Genomic DNA, 22,698 nt, shown 5'->3' on the forward strand with positions numbered 1-22,698 from the left:
GCGTTACTAGAACGGTCGAAGGCACTGAAGGAGATCTTCGTCTCACCGGTGTTGGAGGACGTCTCAAACGTTTTTCCCTCGACGTCGAACGCCTCTGCGGCGTCGACGGAGCGATAACCTTCGACGCCGAACGCCTCGACGGTGACCTGTGGTCCCTCGACGTCAACCGGCGATTTTGAGCCGACGACAGAGTCTTCTCCCTCGACGTCGAACGGCGTTGCCCTGCCTTCGACGGAGTTCTCGACGTCGAACGGCGTTGCCCTGCCGTCGACGGAGGTCTCGACGTCGACCGACGTTGGTCTGCCGGCGACGGAGATGGTCTTTTCGATGTCGATCGACGTTGTCCTGTCGTCGACGATGCCCTCGACGTCGACCGGACACGTGGCGACGGCGGAGGATCAGACATCCTCGACGTCGAGCGCCGACGCGCCGTCGACGATGATCTCTTCCTCGACGGCGAGCGTCTGATGGGGCTCTTGCTCCTCGACGCCGAGCGCCTCCGTGGAGACGTCGGCGGAGGTGTCACACTCTTAGAAGCCTGTCGACGTTGAGACGACGACAAGTGTGATCTGTCTCTCGACGCCGATCGTCGCCGAGATGGTGACGACGATGGAGACCTGTCCCTCGACGCCGATCGTCGCCGAGTGGACAACGGCGGAGGTGATCTTTGTCTTGACGCCGATCTTCTCGTCGACGATGACCTCGTGGCTTCTCTCGACGCCGATCATCGCCTAGTTGACGACGGCGGAGCTTTCTTCGTCGTCGGTGAACTTCTTTTAGACGACGATTTCTTCAACGACGCCGGTCCCGACGTCGACGGAGTTTTCTCTCTAGAACTGTCCATCAGATGTTTTTTCAGCGCCGAGCCCGGCGCTGAGGTTGATGGATGCTCTGACTTGCCTTTGGAGGGAGTTCTGGGTCTCTTTGAACTCTTCCTCTCTGTAGATCTTCCCCTGATGGATCTCTGGGCCAGACCATAGAGCCTGTTCCTTTCTCTGTCTTTAAGAGTCCTCTCAGACAGGTTTTCACAATGTGAACAGACTTTAGGATCATGATCCTCTGGCAAGCATAAAATACAGACCTCATGAGAGTCTGTTTTTGCCTTCTTGTGGCCACAAGAAGGGCATTTATCAAATAGTGTGGGCATCCTGACAGGAAAACCTCACAAAAAATTGACTGCTAAGCAGTTATTTACTTGACACTGTTGTTAAAAGTCAAAGTAAATCAAAAAATAGTTCTTTAGAAGATTTTCTGACTGAAAAAAGGCAGAAAAGTGTGGAGCTGTGTAACCAGGGTCCTTCCTGAAGGAGCTGGAAAGAACAACTGACCTAACTGTAACCCCTGAGGCATGATGGGAAGCTAGGGGCAGGGGTGCCTTAAAGGCACGGCGTCAGTTTTAGTACATACAGCTACAAGTTAGCTTTCCAGTCTCTTTAGACTGGGTATTTGCAATGCAGCCTGGGAGCTGTATATGCTTACAGTGTGTTATAAGAATTTCTACTGCTTTCTAAGCATTAAAACAGTTTCTAAACAAGCATTGGTGTTGTTTCTCATGTCTTTAATGCAAATACACATGTATGGTGGAAATTCTTCACAGCATATTCCAGCTCTACTGTTTTATTTGGCTGCAATTGCTTATTTTTATATATATATATGTATATATATATGTCTATATATATGTGGGGCACATATAATATATTGTTTCCGGGGTCCCGCGCATGGGCGGGAATATTCTAATGCGTATGACTATTGATGAGGATCCCCTGGAAGAGAATTGCAATGTCATCAAGTCATGCGGGCATGTCATCAAGTCATGTAGGCGCCTGTTGAATTATTAAGCATGGCGCCTGTGTTGCTGATAATGTTGAAAGTTGAGTGTGCAAAAAAGAGCGGCAGGGAAACTGAAAGTACGGCCGACCATAATTCGGGGAGGAGAAGCCGCACAGCACACGCTGGGAGAAGCCCTTTGATGTGCTGTGCGGCCGTGAAAAAATGCAATTAGGAGGGAGGGAGGCTGATGCGCGTGCTTGTTTGGTCACGTGATTCACGTGAACTTAAAAAAAAACGCATGAATGAAACCCTTGGTTTCACGAGCATTTTGAGCACTTGAATTCTCGCTCCGCTCAATGCGCTTGCGCGCATTGATAGGTCGCGAGACCTAAAAAGTGGCATGTTGGTTACTCGTGCTCAGGGGACACAGAGAAAATACCATACAGAGAAAGTTCAATTTTTATACCAGCTTTCAGATACCTGTGACCCAACCTAAAAATCCTCAAACCTGCATCCGCTTAAGGGAGCAAAACGAACGGTGCACTTACAGATGAGAGGAACCCGTTTGAGAAGCGGCCGAGGGCGATACAGTAGAGGTAGTTTTTAATGCCATTCAGCAGTTAAGTATCTTTATTAAAAAAAAAATCTCCCAAACATTCTGGGACAATGTAAAATCCACAACCTGAAAAAAATCGCACTGCAAATAAAGAAATCAAATTGTTTTACTTAAACAAAGTTGGTTTCAATATGTAACTACATCAAGAAATGACAGGCTCACATCGTGCAACTTGGATTTTCTACACCGATGTAAAATGAATGTGAGCTGCTGTAGGTAATTGTGAAATTAACATTTTTACATTCAAAAATACTTCCAAGGGTGATAGATTCCACCTGCATCCTGTAATATTTCTGACCGTACTGTTTGTTAGACACGCCGGAAGCCTGAGTGCAGCTATGGGAAGTGACTGGGCAGTGCTGTTATGCCACAATACAGTGGATGTTGTGATTAAGGCATGTAGGATTACTAGCGGTTTGTATACTGAAGCTGTTGAGACTAGCAGGAGATTTGGTTTTGGCGGGCCGAGGACCATTGATTATGATTTGGAGAAGTTGGTTTTCAGGGCCAGGCTGTGTTAAACCATTAGCCGTGCGCGCCAAACTGATGCATAACGCCAGATTGGGCGGTCGCTCCTTTTTCTTCTTGGCCCCCCACCATTGGAATAAGCTGCTGTTTTACATTCGCCCCTGCACAAACTTAATTCAGTTCAGAAAACTTCTTAAAATCTAGCTGTTCAATCTCCAACCTGACATCGCTTTGCTAATTGTTGTCAGATACTGCGGCGCCGAGAGATCCCCTCGGGGATGGATGATACTTTGCTCTTAAAAAATGAAAATAAGGACAGTATGATCCATATATGCAGGGCGGTACAAATCGGTCATCTACATTAGGGGCATACTTGCACTGATCCACTAAGAAAAACAAAATCTGGTTAATATAGAAGACAAAAAGCATCTGAGCTCCAATGCAGCCTTGGTGTACTCCCCTAGCAAGCTCAAAGTGCGGAGAGCACTCCCCATTGGGGCCGAATCTTGCAGAAAAGAGATAAGTGCATTCTCCACCATCATGGAGTCCAGCACGGTCCGGAGCTTCGCTCTATTGACAGTGTCAAAGACCGTGCTAAGGCTAGGTGAATGGAGCCTTTCTTAACGGTGGTGTACTTGTTAATTAGTAAATGGAGATTGAGATTTTGATGAATCGTCCCCCGTCTTGGTCTGAAACCATATCGAATGTCTGTCAGTATAGTATGCTATTCAGCCTACACTGTCAGCCGATTCAGCAGGATGCGGCCAATGATTTTAACTCCCGGTATTACTAATGAAATTGGTCTATAAGAGGCTGGATCGGCTCTATTCACTTTTTTATATACCACAACAATTACTGATGTTTTGCCATGAAGAGATAATAGGACTACAGGCTATGGAATTCAGATGTTGGGGGATAATGGGGTCCTAGAGATCTCCGAGAACTCTATCCGGGCCAGGAGCTTTCGCAGATGGCAAAGCTTGAATAGCTTCTATAACTTCCTCTCAAATAAAGAGGAGCACCTCAGCCCTGCTAGGATGAAAAGGGGGGGGGGGGGACACTTTCCTCTTTATATATAGACTCAAAATGACACATCTAGGCCTGGACACGTCCAGGGCTATTTTGGCAGGGCATCTGTATAAAAAAAAATGGCCGGCTCACCACCCTCCGAAATGCTGAGCTGTAGAAGCCTCCCAGGCCTCACTTTTAAGGGCATCTTTGCAAGCCGCTGAATCACATGCCTGGCCTCATTTACTGCTACAGTGCACTTTACTTTCTGATGAAGGGCTGCCAGCAGGACGGTGTATGAATTAGAACATTTATCAAACCACTTGGGTCCTAAGTTGATGGAAACAATTCCCTTCCTAATGAGGGCAATCTGAATTTCCAAGTGAATAAGATTAAATGAATCCACAATGTTATAATTAAGGCTTCCAGTTTTCAGTTTTTACTGATTGTTGCAGATAAATACAAACAATATATTTCCTGTCTGTATTTATTTTTAAAAGTAAAAAAATTACAGACATTTGTGCTTCTTGCGAGTGGCTCTGCTAGTTCTTCATGAATTCCAGAACTAATAAGCAGATAGACACCATGGGGATTTAAAAATAGGATGAGATGCCCTTAAATACAGGCATATACTAACATATATTTGTAAATATTGCTTATATTTACCTGTTGGAGTAGTGTTTTGTTATATTTGCCTGCTTAATTTGTTAAAATGTGAAAGGCATCAAAGTATGAGTGCATGTTTATCAGTTATATAAATGTGGAAATATACCATTTCACAACTCAATTTATTCTCAAAACATAATTAAATATGGTTAAATACCAATAAAATGGCCCCAAAATAAATAGGGATGGAAATGTAAAAAAAAAAAAAAAAAAAAAAGACACCATAAAAACAGGAGCCCTAGTTGTAATCAAAACTCTGTAACCCGTAAGCAAATTTCAAAATTTCTATAGCAAGATATTATCGGGTTCTTTAGAACAGTGCTTTCCAAACTTTTCATGTTGGGGACACTTTAGACATGAATTATTTTGCGAAATGGTAATTGAGTTTTACTAGCAAAATATATGGTTTGTAAAATCATAACATACATACATTTCCAAGACTGCTGTAATTTAGGAGTAATATTATGTAAATATGTGCAAGAATTAAAACAATTTTAATATAACCAGCAACACTCACTATTTTAATGAGATGTACGAGGTTGATAGCGAGCATGTGGAGCTGCAGAAGCCACGTCACTGATGATGCTGCTGTCACCTCCCCCCTGTGTAAGCTTGAATAGGTCTGCGCGGGGAGGAACCGCAAGCATGTGAAGCTTCCTCGTCACTGGTGATGCTGCTTTCGCCCCCCCTGCGTAAGCTTCGAAGGGTTTGCTGGGGCAGGAGTCTGCAGGGGCGGCAGCAGCAAGAGCCGCCACAGTCTTTACTTCACTGCCGGAGGTTCCACGGGTCTGTGGGAGGGCAGCAGCAGTGAGCACTGGATGGTGCTCCTGGCCTCACCATGGCCTAGATTGAATGGGACTGCAGGGGGTGGCACAGAGCACTGCAGTGCAGGAGCCACTAGCAGTCTACTCACCGCCACTGCCGCTGCTTGATGCTTCAACGGGTTTGCGGGTGGGTGGCTGCGAGCAGCAGCGATACTCCGACTCCAATCACGGCTCGCTGCCCAGCCACAGGAGAAGACTCCTCTTTCGCAGGAGCAGGTAATGCATCAGTAGCATGCGCAGTACCGTCCTGCATGATGCCTAGACTACGTTGTGCGACACCTACAGGCAGCAGCAGACACACCAAGTGTCGCAACACACCGTTTGGAAAGCAATGCTTTAGGAAGTCATCTGGTATTATCTTAGCCCAGCTAAATCTATAGCCCTTCTACTTTAGCTTATGCAGCTCATTGTGTGACAGGGAGTTTGCATCAGCTGGCACATTCATTCTAAACTGTGCACAAAACGGGTTATGATCCCTAAAAGCCCTCCACATTGAATTCAAATCAATAAGGGAGCAATAGGCGGGAAGACACAATAATATAATTGATCGTCGTTCAAAATGCCTTTACCCTTAAAGGTAGGCTAAATTCAGACATTACATTAATTAAATGCTCCCCTCCTGGGAGTGGCTAAAATGCAACTGGTCAGAAACAGGACAAGAATGTTCGTTCTCCACTCAATTCTCAATCGGATCACATAACATGCAATGGTGCAAATTAAAATCTCCTAGGATTAAAATCGGTATAGCTTTAAACAAAGAAACTGAATAAGCTTCTAGAAAAATTCTTAAATACATGGCAGGGATGTCAGTTGACGAAGCAGGGTTGTAAACATTTATAACTAGCAGCTTGGTGTCATTGCCAAAATTTAAGGCACACGTAGAATGTTTGGTGAGCCAATAGGAACAGTCTCCATTTGCATATTAGACCCAGTATACAAAGGTCACAAGGCCCCCCTTCGGTCTACCATGACGCGAGGGCACATCATTAAAGGAAAAAAAGTTGCATAACCATCCATACTCAAGTCTCCAGCTATGTCCCAAGTCTCTTGTAGGCAGATGATTCCATATAATTGCAGTACAGTCATCCCATGCGCATCGGGCATAATGTTACTAACCCCAGCAACATTCCAGCCTAATAGTGCAAATGACCCCCTGGGTTGTGGATAAACCTTACACCCCCCCCCCCCCCGAAGACTGTTCCAAACTAGATATATGTCAATCTTGCTCATCTAATTGTGCTAAAGGTGCAAATCTATTACTTAGCTGAAGTTCAGAGCTGGGCACAGTGTGTAAAAGAATGGGGCACCCGTCCTGCAAAGGGCTAACCAGATAACACCTCTGGAAGAAGTGTAGCGCGCTGGAGGGGGGGGGGGGGGGGGGTTAAAGAAACCCAAACGATAAATTAAGATGTCAGTCCTCATTGACAGATTTGACCTTGAGGTAAACCAGATCTGTTCAACTAACCCGGGGTTTATAAAATTACCACACTGCAGTCATCTGCGCATGACTTCGAGGGGTCATCCAGCCCTCCATGTGCATCATAATAATTTGATGATACAAAGAGGAAGCGGAGAGACTCAACCGATTTGAGGGCCAGTTAATCACCTTGTTTTTTTAATATGGGCATAGCTCTCTTCCATTCCCCCTCTTATGGGTGGCACATTAGCCAATACCAGAACATACAGCGTTGAGGCCAGAGGCAATTGCATCACAGCCTCCGAGGGAGTTAGGCCATTAGTATAAGAAGAGTGGGCCTGAACAGGGGTACAGTAAGAGCTATGCGAAGGGCCTCTCCTGCTCCGTAAAGAATCACTAAAGGCAACAGGGGGAGCAATGGGCAGGTTATTTTGCAAACTATTCTCTTTTGCTAGCAGATTGTTAGAGGAACAGGCGCCATCCAAGGCGCTCTAAGAGGGCAGCTAGACAACTATCCTGAAGAACTGGGTCTAAGTGGGGTTTTGGATGGAGGTATGAAATGACCCAAGGTTAGAACTTAAGAAGGAATGCTAGAAGGTAAGATCAAACTGCACAATAAATGCTACATTCTCTAAAGGACAGAATACATTGCCCAGCCCTCCCACCATTTTCTCTAGCCTATCCTCTAAACCAATCAAACAGGCCTCAAGATACTAAACAACCCTCGGAGTTTTCAAGGCAATATCCTGTAAGGAAGTTGATGTGCCACCAGGGGCAGCATCCGGAACCGTAGGCTTCTTGCATCTTTCCCCTATTTTTTAGGTCAAGCCTGAGCAGCACATGCGCTGCAAGGCATGCTGTATTGAGGAATGGACTTGAAGCACCACCCATGTCCCGCCCATCTTTTCAATTGGCTCCTGATACCGTCCTTGCAAAATCGTTACTTTTCATTCCGGAATAGGCTTCTTAGTCCCTCCTTACAACCACCTTGTCTGCATTTGTAACCTCCCATAATGACTGGACCTTTTACTTGTCTTGTTACATGGTCTGCTTTATCTTGGCTGTGAACACTATTTTATTCAAAGATTTGCCCCCATTTCACCCACTATGTCGCAGCATGCCGCCTGCTATTATTTTAATTTCTAATGGCGGGCCGCTTTAACTACAGCAACTGCCGTTCCTTAATGTATCTATTTAAGCAGCGCAGTTCTCTTAATTATAGCGGCCACACTTATTTGTTTGCTAACGCCCATGTGGCACTTTCACATTAATGGAGGCCGCGCCCTTTTTCTTTAGACATGCTGCGTCTAAAGAAAGGTGTGCGGCTGCTATTTCAGTTAAAGTGCTGCATGTGTAGCTTTTACAAAAAAATGCCTTTATATGTCAACTTGACAAACGGATACTTTATTTTGGGTCAAATCCATCATGCAGCGGTTTCACTTTAATATCTGCCACGCCCCGTCTGAAGAAAGCACTCCATGCTACGCTTTCACGTTATTGGAAGCTGTGTCCCGCAGCAAGGGGACCTCTGAAACAAAAAATATTTGCAATGCAACAGGTCTCGCATTTGCAAGAGTTTGAGCTATTGGCATTAGAAATGCCAATAGCTCAAACTCTTGTAAATGTGAGACCCATTGCATTGCAAATGCTCGTCTTGACAAGAGTGTCTGGTTAGAGGAGGTAGGTGTTTTAATCTTCGATCCAACGGTCCTCTGGTGAAGGCAGCCATTCCACAGGCCTACTAAGACTGGCCTGAGCCAAAGCCTCTCCGCTCAAGGGTGGGATCTCGGAGTCTGGGGTCACACTAAGTGCAGTTGCCGGAGAGAGTCCCCAGTGCTGCATTTAGAAAAGCCAGAATATTGCTCTGAGCCTTTTATTGGCGGTATTCACCAAATCCCCCTTTCTCTTCCCCATTCTCAGTTGGCAGACAGGGAGCAGCGGAAGAGAAATAATGTCTGCTACACCTTACTGAAGGATAAAAACAAAGAATGTCACTCACCCCAGGAGGCCAATACTAGGGGAGTGACCCAGCCAGTCTGGTCTGGCTGCGGATGCACACCGACTGGCCCAGGCAGTGCCAAGGTACATCCCACATTGCAGGATTGAGGCAGTACTTAGGAGCGCGAGGTCAGGTGCTGCAGGCGGCGCCTCCTGGTGCAGTGCGGGCTATAGCCTGAACGCCGTGCCCCAGCAGCCCCCAAAAAACAGAGTACAGCATTCCACGCTGCACGATTGAGGCAGTGCTTATGAGCGTGAGGTTTGGTGCTGCAGGCAGCACCTCCTGGCAGAGTGAGTGTTAGGGCATGAAGTTCATGTCCCAGCGGCCACCCAATAGAGAAAGTGTTCTGCGCTACAGGACATAGGCAGCATGAATGAGAGATCGGGGGTTGCAGGCCGCGCTTCCTGGTGCAGAGCGGCTGAAGTATGTGTCCTAGCGGTCCCCAACAGAGAAATAACCTTACTCAAACCAACAGACTATTAAACTAGATTGCCGATCACAGCGTCTTTTTGATCTCGTGAAAATTGCGCTGGCCTGGAGTGTTTGACACACATTTGTTATTTATCTGGGGGTTGCTTGTTTAGTGTCAATTTTGTTTTATGTATGCTTAGTAGGAATCGGATTGCTTCTTGCATCAAATCAGTGTGAAACTTCCAAATCCAAGTTTACATTGTGTGTAATTGCAGTAATCTTGTCTTGCAAATAAAATCATTTGAACTTGATCACAGTTATGACATCTCAGCCTCCAAACAAATGGTTGGGCTGGGAAACTGTCAGCCACATATCTACTAACTTGGCTATGTCAAGTGCTAAACTCGCAGACAGTTCTCGCTTTGTAGCAAAGAGCACTTCACCTAGCTGAGATATTAGGAGTCAAGTAGATAAACGTTAGGGGGGGGGGGAAACACTGACACTGTGGCTGTGCTAATAAAAATGAGGCAGTTTTAGAGCTGCTGTGCAGAGTAGTGGGTGGCTGTGTTAGTGGCAGGCCTACTTCTGTGCTCTGCTTTTTTTCCCGTATTTCTTGGTCCTTATTTACTTCATGAGACCCAGAGCGTGTTGTAAAAGCATCACGGCCAGCAATGCCCGAATAATTAAAAACTCCTAAGTCATTAAGCTGCTAACCCAAGCAGATAAAAGTTAGGGAATAAAAGCAATATGACGTGGCAAGTCACAGTAATTTTAAAATATTTTTTTAGGCGGATCAGTAGGCAACAGAGAGAGAGAGCAATTTGCACAACAGAGGATGAGAGGGAACTAAGGCCTGGGGCTAACAGACAGTGGGAGGGAGGGGCTGGGATAAACACTAGGAAATCAGCAGAGGGCGGTTGGGTGACAGCAAGCAACACAAGCGAGGAGTACAGAAGGGAGATTAGTACAGGAGGTACCCCGCCCAAAATGTTCACTCTGGTTCAGTGATAGAGCCCAAAGAGAAATGTAGGGTTTAAACTAAAAAAAATGAGCAGTGGAAGGACACAAGTAATGCAGCCATGCTCCATGGGAGGCACAAACACATGAAGAGGATGTGAGATTATGTCCGCTGACCTATAAGAAACAAATAAATAAGAGGTAATGAAGCCAACAAATGGCCTAACGGCTTGGGCGCTCGACCTCGGACCTGGGGATCTGGGTTCGAGTCTCGGTGACGACGCCAAAACCTCCTGTGATTGTGGGCAAATCACTTAATCTCCCTGTGCCTAAAATGCATGTGTGTCCTCATGTAACGTAACTGGTGCAATGTAAAACGCTCTGATACCCGATTCGGTTCACACTATATAAAACTCTGCAAAAAAAAAAAAGTAGTGGGTGGTTTCCAAGCCCACCGATAGAAAACAGCATGTCTGGAAGAGGCAGTGCATGCGCTGTTTAGCAAGACCTAAAACATAAAGACTTCCAAGCGACAAGTATCAGAGAGCTACCTTGTCATGGAAAGCCGTGATGAGCCATAATTCCATCTCCAAGTTGGTTCCTCGCTTCTCCGCTCCAATGAAATGCAGAAGGTTCTCGTGCTTCATTCCAGGGGTGGCGAAGATCTCTCTCTCACTCTGCCATGACTGCTTGTCCTGAAAGAGACAAAGGGTGGATAAGAATGAATGCATTCAGAATTTAAGCAGCTGCACAGAGTGGCAGCGTGCCAAAGACTGCTTCCTCAGCACTGAGGTGAGCACCGTACTCCACCTAAGGACCGATTCATTACAGCCAGCAGAAACCTGACTTACCTCTTGGTAATGTGGCCATCTCCCATAAAAACACTGCAGCCACATGGGTAAGCCAGACATCACACACTCCCAAATTAAGCATTCATTTCTCAAGCTACCACTCATTCCACAGATGTGACGTCACACCCAGTTGTTTAAAGAGTCAGCAAAGATTGCCACTCAGATTAATCGTCCATTGAGACACTGACAGTTCTTCTCAGGCCTTCAAATTTGTAGTCAAACATGATTACTCAGCGAGGTGTCAAACATTCCTATTTTGCTGCTTGCTAACTGCACAGTAAAATTATTTTAATGCATTCCACTATCTCCTAAAACACTTCCACCCACTCAGTATTTCTATCCTAAAACTGTGCACACTTCTAAACACTAGCTCGGTGTCCCTTCACTTTTAGCTACCTCAACGGCCAAACCCCTTCGGCTAACCACCATCTATCAGCATAACACTCCTTTGCCTTAAGACACCACTTATACCACTTTTCTACTCTAAGCCTGTGCTCCCCTCTTCGGCCCACCTTCTTATACAGACTCTCCTTCAAACTAAGCCCAGCCTTGCCCATGCCACCCAAATAATTCCTTCAACTCCAAGTTTCCCTTTTCTGCATCTATTCTGTAGCCGCCATTTGCCTTGACCATTAGTCCTGTTGATGCCATAACCCTCTTTTGTAATCCTTCTGAAGTTTAGTTTCTAATCACATCGCTACAAACCATCCACCTTGTATTACACATAAGCCTCTACTTTTAACCCTCCCTTCTCTCTGACCTTTCTTCCATTGCATCAGATATCCCTTCTAATAATTTTCTTCGGTGCTCACTCACAACAAACCTCTCCACCAACCCATCACCTCTGCAAGTCTCTTCACGCACCACAGCTCTCCTTCCCTACATTTCAAGTTGAGGTCTCTCTCAGAGTGTAGGATTCTCTTATCACACAAATGTATATTCACAGAAGCAATTCAATGTTCACATATTTAAATATTCATCAAGTTGTAATCGTCCGAATAATAGTTGCTCAAAACTGCTACCAGGCTCACTAAATTTGGAACAGTGACTACTTTAAAATTTAAAAACGATGAGAAACACTAGAAGGTGGGAGGATAATTCAGTGTCATTTTAATAGACAACAGTAGATAATTTAACCTTTTTTCAAGAAACCAAGATTTTATAGAAAAGATATGGAAGGGTACCAAGTGGCTCTAAGTAGTCTAGCTACTTTTGTCAATCACAAATCACAAGACAGGGTTTCAAATGCCACAACAACATTACACTATACACTACTCCAGGAAGAATCAATTCAAAGCAAATTCAGTTCACAATACAACAGATTATGACCAATAAGAATAAGTGCTATAAAAGGCTATTAATTTTTCGGAGTATGTAAAATTCTCAATAAATAAAAACAATTGTGCAGGAATGCATATTTGAAAAAAAAACTATATGTAATTAAGTAGCATTATTAATTAAACAAAATGTAACTTATTTTGAGGGAGGGAGAGGTTCCATGCTACCTAATGAATAGTGCTGCATTAAGAGTCTGGAATACAAACCAGCTAGAGGTGTAACATTTGAGTTTCACCGTATTCCCTCATTAGAAACCAATTTATTTCTATATCTTTGATAAAGACTAATGCAATATCTTCACGAAAATAGATATGAAGTCAAGAATGCATGAATTTACATGGGCATGCATGAACATAGATAAAGGGGACAAAGTACAAGCTAGATAATCAATCAGATTTAAACAATGAGGTTTATTAGTTGCTAGGTCTCTTGATATTACTTTTGTGCTCCTGCTAATGTCAAATAAATACTTGTTACATGTTATTTTGCAAGCTAGATACCCAATTTATGTACACCCTCTTGAATGTGGTATTAGCAGCATAATACTGATAAAAATATACTGCGACGTGTTTGCAAACAAAATTATGTTGAAGCGAAGCCCATAGTGTAGCTGAATAGTCTCATTATATTATAAGTGTTTCTAGGTGACTTGTCATCGGATCTGTTACTTTGGCCATGAAATCATCCCACATTTTGGCTGAGTCCAAATCTTGGTTCAATTATATTTCAAAATGGATTTCAAGGATGGATGAATCAAAAAGTCACATGAGAAATTACTGTCACCAGCTTTTCTTCTTCACAATTCGTAAACTCTAGTTACTTCTACTTCAAAATATTCATATCCTTGCCTGAAAAATAAGAATTGATCAAGCTAAAAAATATAGCTTATTTTATAGTGAAGGTTTTTTGTGTTGTGCGGGGGCTAGAGGTTGGCAGGGATTGCAGGGAGTGGTGTGTGTGTGCTTGGGGCCGCCTGTGTGGGAAAGGTGTTGTGGCATAAGGAATCTGTTATACCTCACCAAAAACAGTATTGCTTGAAGTTCTTCCAGATTTGCATGATGTGCATTATTCCGCCATCTAGTGTTCAAGTTTGTAAGTGTTTAATTACATTTTTTCCCCATCAGGTGGGCGAAATCTGCATGACTTGCTGTTACATGAGCCATAAGCGCAGAATGCCAACTACTTTGACCTTCTTTATGTGATAAGCCAATAATGCCCCCTACTGTGACCTACATTAGGTCATGAAGGTCACAGAAGTGAAGTTTGGGGGTGATGCAAGGAGGGATCGAGAAGTGAATAGACAAGAAATGGGTATTTTTGAGGTCATAGTAGTAGAATGAGGTTTGAGAAGTCATACAGTGGCGGTATAGGATACATTGAGAGGGATATAGGGTGAAACATATGGCAGAGAGACCCTCAATTGTTTTTTTTTTTACAATAGGAGTAAAGTAATAAATATATAGATACACAAGTGCATGGATGGTATACTGGTATATGGAAGGTAATAAATAAGTTGTGTTTAAAAAACTCAGACTTTCAAGTGTTGCTGTATTTTAAGCTAATTTGTGCTTTTTTATTTTGTTTATTTTATTTTTTATTATATATTTTTTCATTAATTGAATAGTGCAATTGAGGTGAATAGTTGTAGTAAAATGTACATATTGTGAAAAAGAAACAAACCATAAGTATCTAATCAAATAACTTATATGGAAGCTATGTAGTGACCTATAAAAGTTAAGCACAGAATAGATATAGATCTCTCTCTATATATATATATATATATATATATATATATATATATATATATATATATATAAATATATATAAAAGTTAAGCACAGAATATATATAGATCTCTCTCTCTCTCTCTCTCTCTCTCTCTCTCTCTCTCTCTCTCTCTCTCTCTCTCTCTCTCTCTCTCTCTCTCTCTCTCTCTCTCTCTCTCTCTCTCTCTCTCTCTCTCTCTCTCTCTCTCTCTCTCTCTCTCTCTCTCTCTCTCTCTCTCTCTCTCTCTCTCTCTCTCTCTCTCTCTCTCTCTCTCTCTCTCTCTCTCTCTCTCTCTCTCTCTCTCTCTCTCTCTCTCTCTCTATATATATATATATATATATATATATATATATATATATATATATATATATATAGAGAGAGAGATCTATATATATTCTGTGCTTAACTTTTATATATATATATAGAGAGAGAGAGATGTATATAGATCTATGAGAGAGAGACTGTGACAGATACATATAATCCAATTAAATGCTCATGTTTACACAGGGATATGCTGTACATTTGTGTTTGTATATGTTGGTTATGTAGCCAACTCTTGAATAGTCTCCTGAAGATAAGATAGTTATCCATGGATGTTATGTTTGGGGGTAATGAGTCCCAAGGTTTGGCTGCTTGAACAGAGAATGTAGGGTCCCTATGTTTTTATTCCTGTATAGTGGGATTTTGAGGCTAGATGCCAAATCTGGCGGGGAGGTAACTTTCTTGAGTGTATTTGGTGATTTTATTCCTGAAGAAAATGGGTCCTGTTCCATGTATTGCTTTGTGGGGGACACAAAGCAGCTTCAATGTGGATCTTCTGGCAACCGGTAACCAATGTAGGGTCCTCAAAGTAGGGGAGATGTGGACTTGTGGCTTTAGATGTAGGAGTAATCTGACAGCAGAGTTCTGAATCCATTGTAGTCTTTTCATAGTTGATAAAGATGATTTGTGGTAGAGGTCATTGGCGAAATCAAGTTTAGACAGTACAAGAGAGACAGTAGTCTGGACCTTATGTGGCAATCCAAAGTGGGGGAAGATGCCTCGTAGAGTTTTCATAGAAATGAAGCTTGATCTTGCTAATTTGTCCACTTGGGCATCATTGATAGCTTGAAGTCTATGGTAATTCCAAGGTTTCTTACTTCCTTAGATACTTTAGGAGGTGGTCCCAGATCATCAGGCTAGGTAGCGAGTGAGTCATAATTATTCCGATCGTCACATGTGAGTATTTTCGTTTTGGAAGCATTTGAGATGGCTCCATGTCATCCACTGATCAACAGGTCTGAGGCAACTGAAAAATTCAGAGTTTCCAATGTCTTTGGCCTTTCCAGTTTACAGAGTATTTGAGTGTCCCCTGCATAGTTATTGCATGCAACTTGAAATTAATTGATCATTACTCGTAGTGACTGAAAAGCATGGGTGAGATGACAGAGCCTTGAGGAACCCCTGCTTTTAGGAAGGACAGTTTAGATGAGAAAAGGGGAGAATGGATGACTTTTGTTCTGCTTTAAAGGTAGGATGTGATCCAGTCAAGTGCAGTCTCCTCTATGCGCGCTTCGTAGAATCTTTGTTTTACAGCGTTATGGTCAACTTGCCATAGGCAGTTGAGAGGTTGAAGAGGAGTAGTGCAGCAACACCGTTCCAGTCAACTGTGTTTTTAAGGCCTTCCCAGACTGTGATGAGGGCAGATTCTGAGCATCTTCCTCGACATAATCCTGTTTGGAAGTGGGAAAGTATGGAGTGATCTTCAATGAATTGTGACATTTGGGGAATGTTGCTCTTACCATCAGTTTTTCCAGGAGAGGTCCATTTGTAATCAGTCTGTAGTTGTCGTGGTCAAGCAGAACCAGGTTAATTTTCTGTAATAATGGGCGTATGTATGCCCTTTTTAGGTCTTCTGGAAAGATTCCCTTAGCTAAGGAATTTTCAATAATTCCTCAATCTGGTGTGGCAGCAGAGGTAGTTAAAAGAATGTTCTTGAAGATTCGTGGAGGACAAGGGTCAGAAGATCTGCTGGCAGGCGCCTGCTTTGACCAGATCCATAAATCTACTTTGTGATATTCGTTTGAAGGAATGCTAAGGCTCCTAGCCTACTCTTGAAGAGGATTTTCGAAAATGGGTTGGTGCTAGTTATTTTCCTTTGTTTTAAATAGGAGTTCAATGTCTATGCTTTGGTTGTTTAATAGTTTGCTAGTTTGTTCATGAGTTCTTGAAAAATGGGAAGAATCACTTCTATGCATTTAGGTATACAAAATTCGGTGAGAACTTTCTAAAATGTATTTCCACATTTTGCAACAAACACATAGTGTACAAACAACCGTCACAATGTGTGCATAAACACTGCAAACACATTCACCCATAAGGGTGGACTACAACATTGCACTAACACAAAAAACCCAAATGGGAAAACACACGGGGTGATGGGAGGCCCTCTTCATTCCTCACACTGCACAGAGTTTAGTTTTCGTCCTTACTCAACTGCAGCATATCCAGGTCGGTCGCATGCATTCAGTAAGTGTACATCAGCCTCTCTCTGGGAAATGCAGGGGCAGAGAGGTGTTTCTGCACAAACACCGGCGTCTCACTGGCAACGGGAGCATAGTGCCCACAACTGAAGAAATATCACCCCTCACCCCACCCCCACAGCCTTCAATAGGAAGCAATGCTTTTCTTTGGGAAGAGCTCAGGATTCTCTCAACCAGCCTGGGCATAGAGTCCAGTCTTTCAATTGCTGGTATTAATGCATTTTCCAGGGTGATGGGATCTATAAACCCGGCACTGATTGGCCTAGTGCTGTATGCCAGAGCTCTGCCCCTTCTAAGGGTAAATTAATGCCTAGTTGCCTGCTGGACAAACTGGGCATTAAGACATCTTGTCCACAATGGATTCTCATATGGCTCGGGCTTTCAATGATACAAATATCCAGCACATGATATACAGATAGCTCACCCTCTGAATAAGAAGGCTTGGGATTTTTTTTTTTAAATACTTTGCTTCTATTTTGAAAGAAATATGCTACTTACCAGTATGCATCTGTTCTTGGCATGTAGGGCTGCTGACATTCATATCTGTGCATAGATCGCCGCCTAGTGTTGGGTCCGGATGATTGCACATTGTTGTCCTGGAAGAGTCTTCGAAGTATCACGAGATAGGTGGCTCCTCCCCCGGACTACAGTGCGCATGGGCATCCTCTCCATCCTCAGATTGTTTTTCACCATTGTGGCAGGGATGGAGTATGATACAGTAAGTGATGGCCATGCTAAGAATAATTCGGAGTGCTACAGCTGCGACAGGCACCGGAGAGGAGGGAGGGCGATATGAATGTCAGCAGCCCTACATGCCAAGAACAGATGCATACTGGTAAGTAGCATATTCCGTTCGAGGCATGTGGACTGCTGAATTCATATCTGTGCATAGAATGTATAGCAGTCTCCCCCCTTAGCAGTGGTTGCCCGTGCCAGCTGCAGCAGCCTGAAAAAGAGTCCTGAGTACAGCCTGTCCTACAGCTGCTTGCTGTTTAGAGTGTACATCTACGCAGTAGTGTTTGGTAAATGAATGTATGGTAGTCCATGTGGCAGCTCTACATATGTCTTCTAGAGGAATGTTTCCCAGGAAAGCCATGGATGCCCCTAACTTGCGTGTGGAATGCGCTCTTGGGGTAACTGTTAACGTGCGTTTAGCTTTTTGATAACAAATTTGTATGCACTTAACAATCCATATGGCTATACCTGATTTTGAAATGGGGTTGCCTTTATGCTGTGGTGAAAAGGCAACAAACAGTTGTTTAGTTTTCCTGAAAGGTTTTGTCCTGTCTATATAGTACAGGAGAGCTCTTTTAACGTCCAGTGTATGTAGAGCTCTTTCTGCCACTGAATCTGGATTTGGGAAGAACACTGGCAGTTCGATAGTTTGATTATGTGAAACTGGGATACCTCCTTTGGCATAAATTTAGGGTTTGTACGTAGTACTACTCTATTTGCATGAATTTGTATGAATGGCTCCTGAATAGTTAGGGCTTGTAGCTCACTAACCCTTCTAAGTGATGTAATCGCCACTAGGAAAGCCACTTTCCACGTTAGGAACTGTATCTCGCAAGAGTATAGAGGTTCAATGGGTGGTCCCATCAGTCTGGTTAGAACCACGTTCAGGTTCCAGACAGGTGACGGTGGGTGTCTGGGAGGAATCACTCGTTTGAGTCCCTCCATAAAAGCTTTAATAGCAGGAACTCGAAAGAGTGAAAGGTGTTATCTGTTCTGAAGATAAGCCGCCACCGCAGCCAAGTGTATACGTATGGAGCTATACGCTAGATTGCATCTATGTAAACGTAACAGGTAACATATGATGTTTTGAGTAGATGCATCGAACGGATTTATGTCATTATTGGTACAATAGATGACAAAACGTTTCCACTTCGCCGCATAGCAAGCTCTGGTTGTAGGTCTTCTTGCCTCCTTGATAATGTTCATACAGTCAGGAGGCAAGTTCAGGTAACCAAACTATGACTTCAGGAGCCAGATCGCAAGGTTCAACTGTTGCGGATCTGGGTGCTGAATGTCTCCATGGCTCTGCGTTAAAAGCCTGGGTGTTAAGCGCAGCCTTTGATGAGGCACCACGGAAAGTTCTAGGAACGTGGTGTACCACGGTTGCCTCGCCCACGTTGGAGCAACTAGGATGAGTGTCATGGAGTGTTGTCGCAGTTTGCGTGCCACTAGTGGTATGAGCGGGGCTGGGGGAAAAGCGTACGCAGACCTGCCTGACCAGTTCATCCATATCGCATTGCCCTGAGACTGTGGATGTGGAAACCTGGCGGCGAAGCTTTGGCATTTTGCGTTTTCCCTTGTGGCGAACAGGTCTATCTCTGGGTGACCCCACTGCTGGAAGTACGGTTGTAGCACTGAGGGCTGTATCTCCCACTCGTGCATTTGGTGGCTGTGTCTGCTGAGCAGATCCGCCATCTGGTTGTCCCTGCCCGGAAGGTGTTCCGCCATGAGGAAGATGTTCCTCTGAATGGCCCACTTCCACATGCTTTGCGCTAGATGTGACAACTGTGGAGAGTGTGTCCCTCACTGCTTCTGTATGTAGTACATGGCATTTATGTTGTCCGGCCGGATCAACACTACTTTGTTGCACAAATGTACCTTGAACGCCTTCATCGCCATAAAGATTGCCATCACTTCCAGCAGGTTGATGTGCATCTTTCTTTGCTGCGTCGTCCATAGTCCCTGCACTGTGTAATGCAGGACATGCGCTCCCCAGCCCAGGAGAGATGCGTCCGTTGTCAGCACGATTTGTGGTACAGGCTCTTGGAACGGTCGTCCCTTGCAAAGGTTTTGTGGGTTCCACCAATGCAGAGAGTGGTATGCACGACCGGTCACCAACACTAGGTCTCTTAACTGTCCTTGAGCCCGGTTCCACTGCCGTGCTAAGCATTCTTCAAGCGGACGCATGTGTAGCCTCGCGTGAGGGACTATGAAGATGCAGGAGGCCATCATGCCTATCAACTGCATAAACACCCGTGCTGGGAGCGAGTATTGGGGTCTGAATTTCTGAATCAGCAACTCAATACTGCTGATTCTTGCTGTGTTTTTGCTACCAGAGTGTCTATCGTCGCTCCTAGGTACTGTTGTACGTGAGCGGCTTGGAGATGAGACTTTGCATAGTTTAATGAGAATCCGAGGCTGTGCAGGAGGTGAATAGTGCGCGACATGTGGCCGGCACATTGCTGGACCGACTTTGTCTGGATGAGCCAGTCGTGGACATGGTTTATCCTTAGGTGCGCCGCTACTGTCACTAGGCACTTGGTAAACACCCTGGGGGCTGTTGTCACCCCGCAAGGCAGTACTTTGAACTGGTAGTGCCGATTTTGTATGGTAAACCGGAGATACTTCCTGTGTGCAGGATATATTGATCCTTTAGATCTAGAGTTGCGAGGAAACCTCCCTGACTGAGCAATGGTAGAACCTGCTGTAAAGTGAGCATGTGAAAGTGTTCTGACAAGATGTATTGGTTTAGGGGCCTGAGGTCCAGTATAGGCCCGAGAGACCCGTCCTTTTTGGGAACTAAGAAGTACAGCGAGGAGGGGAGGAGCCAAGCTCGCGACCGCGATGGCCGCGTTGTAGCTCGACTCCGTCGACCTTCTCGCCTGTTTTATTAATCCTGTGCTCTATCCTGCCCCGAGAAGATGTATTCGAGGAAATATGGAAACATGACAGATTGCTGATACTTACCATCTGCTCCGGATGCTCCTGGGTGCTGCGGATCCTGAGCTGTGCCCTTGTTTGCTTCGGAGCCTGCGAGGCGGGCGGGCCTGGACTTGCCTGCAGCTCTCGACTGGAACGAAGTCCCTGCGCCGGCCCCTGGTGGAGGAGAGGGGTCGACCGAAGAGGCCACTGTGCGGTTGGACCGGTGGCGACTGACCGGACCCAACTGGTGGTCCGGGGACCTGGTGGGACCTGGTGGCGGGGTGCCGCATCCCACGGACGGGGGTTGACCGCATGGGAGACGCGTCTCCCCCTTTGTCTCCCAACCGGCCGTTTTGTAATCCTCCGCCCGGACTCGGCGGGCGGCGCCCATGGGCCAGAGGCGCCAACTACCTCCAATGTTTTGGTGGTCCGCTTCCCTGCACCACTGGTGCGGTTGACTGTCCCCGGCTGGCTCTCGCTGGACCCCGCTGGCCACCGGATCGGGGCTGGAGTGCACAGTGGCCCCGCCGTGCTGACAAGATGGTGGCCCGCGCCCTGTATCTCAGACCCGTCATCGACGGGAACACTGGCCGGTCGCACGGCACGTTTGCTGAATACTGTAGGGGTGATCCTACGATTGGCGACGTCCTCGCTGCCTTGAGTTCCTGGCGTGAGGCCATGATGTTGACTGCCGCTGGACCGGATGATGATTTTCTTGACGGGCCCGCTGAGCCGCCCCCCATGGGTACGGACCAACCGCTGAACTGTGCTGCACGGACCTTCCCCGAGGTTGATGAGATTACGGCCATCGCTTGTCTAGAGGTCTGGATGCCCGTTGCTCTGTTTTGTCGGGAGCGTTTCCAAGGAGTGGAAATGTGGAAATGACGGAGGGACTCCGGCCGGGGTCCGTCCGGGCCTGCCTTGCCGTGACTTCCGGCGATTGTTCGCCGCGCCCTGCTGAGCCGGGATCCGATGTCTGTCCTAGCAGAGCGAGTGCCCCTTCTTGGTCAGCGGGGCGCTGTTCGTGTTGCCTGCTGTTGCTGCTGCTTTTTCTTGCTGGTCCGATCCGAGGCCATCATGACTGGTGCCGTGTTTCGTGGCCTGGAGTTCTTGCGCTTCACTCCTGGCCCGTTTGCTTCTGGTTCAATGTGCACTCCGTGCCTATGGCCCTGGACAGACAGGGACAGGGTTGAGATAACTTGCAGCGGCGGACTACTACTTCGTGCATGGATAAATGGCGTACTTTCGATTGCACAAGTATGATCGCTTCCTCATCATGTTCCTGTATTTGATTTTGTAATGACTTCCTCTTCTCGTAGGTTCCAATTGTGCACAGGTGGAGGGTGGGAGCAGATCGTTTTGATTGCATGTCTCCTCTCCCGACAGTTCTGGGTGGGGGGTTTGGGGTGGGTTTTTTGTTTCGTCTTGGTTCTATGGGCCTTATTTTTCTCCTTTCTCTCTTGACTCTTCTTACTCTTTCCTTTTTCCTTTGGGTCAGGTTGGCGGTTAGGTGTAGCGCTGCTTATTGTTTCTGCTGTTGGTTTCTCCACTACCGTTAGTCAATATGTTCCACGATCGTGGGGCGGGTACTGACCAGTATGTATTGTACTGTTTGTTCTTATCCTCAAGTTCTTCTGATGATCCTCTAATTATTGCCTAGTTTGTTGCTGATTCGCTGGGATCATTGCCCGCCATGTGTTCTCGATGAAGTGACTGCGTCTGATCCTTCTTACCTATAACTTTAAAATTAACCTCACTTATCCTGTACTCAGTGGTCCCCCCTTTTTCTCCAGTATGTGATGCATCGGATAATTGCTGTTCCTCGTCTCAGGGACTGCTGAGCTGTTTTGATTTGGTCTAGTGTGCTACCACTTGATTTCGCGGCCGGCCTGCATGGTTGTGGGCCCGTACCTGTAAGCTTTTGTTGCACAATAAAGGTTTCCCAAAAAAAAAAAAAAAAAAAAAAAAAAGAAGAAGTACAGCGAGTATACTCCTGTACCTTGTTCCTGTATAGGGACGAGTTGTATGGCCCCTTTTTGCAGCATACTGATGACTTCTTGCTGCAATAAGTCTATGTGCTCTGCTGACATAGGACGGTGTCTTGGGGGTATGTTGGGTGGAGTGGAGGTTAGCTCTAGACAATTGCCGTACTGAATACGTTGTCTCACCCACCTGTCTGTGGTAATGCTCTCCCAGACTGGCAGGAACTGTTGTAATCGCCCCCCGACCGGTGTTACATGGTCCGGGGGCAGTGACAAGGCGTCACTGTTTAGTATTGGCGGAGGATCTGGTGTTGTTATTCCCCCGTCCTCTGCCTTTGCTGCTGTTGCCACGGTATCCACCTCTGTTATTTTTATTGTAGGTGGTTTGCGTGCTCCCTTTATTGTATGGAATTTGTTGTGATGCCTGGCCTCGTGTTGCTCCTGTG

At 45.5% G+C, this 22,698-nt stretch overlaps 1 protein-coding gene across 2 annotated transcripts in view; it reads right to left on the reverse strand.

Moving 5' to 3' along the window:
- Positions 1-22,698, reverse strand: part of ACVR2B (activin A receptor type 2B) — a 413,701-nt gene that overhangs the window by 150,052 nt on the left and 240,951 nt on the right. For both annotated transcript variants that reach the window (XM_086941456.1, XM_086941457.1), the window contains exon 6: positions 10,688-10,831. In XM_086941456.1, the coding sequence (XP_086797582.1) occupies positions 10,688-10,831 (144 nt within the window). The remainder of the gene's footprint in view (positions 1-10,687; positions 10,832-22,698) is intronic.

The sequence above is a fragment of the Lissotriton vulgaris genome, chromosome 10, assembly GCF_964263255.1.
Source record: "Lissotriton vulgaris chromosome 10, aLisVul1.2, whole genome shotgun sequence".
In the NCBI taxonomy this organism is placed as follows: Eukaryota; Metazoa; Chordata; class Amphibia; order Caudata; family Salamandridae; genus Lissotriton; species Lissotriton vulgaris.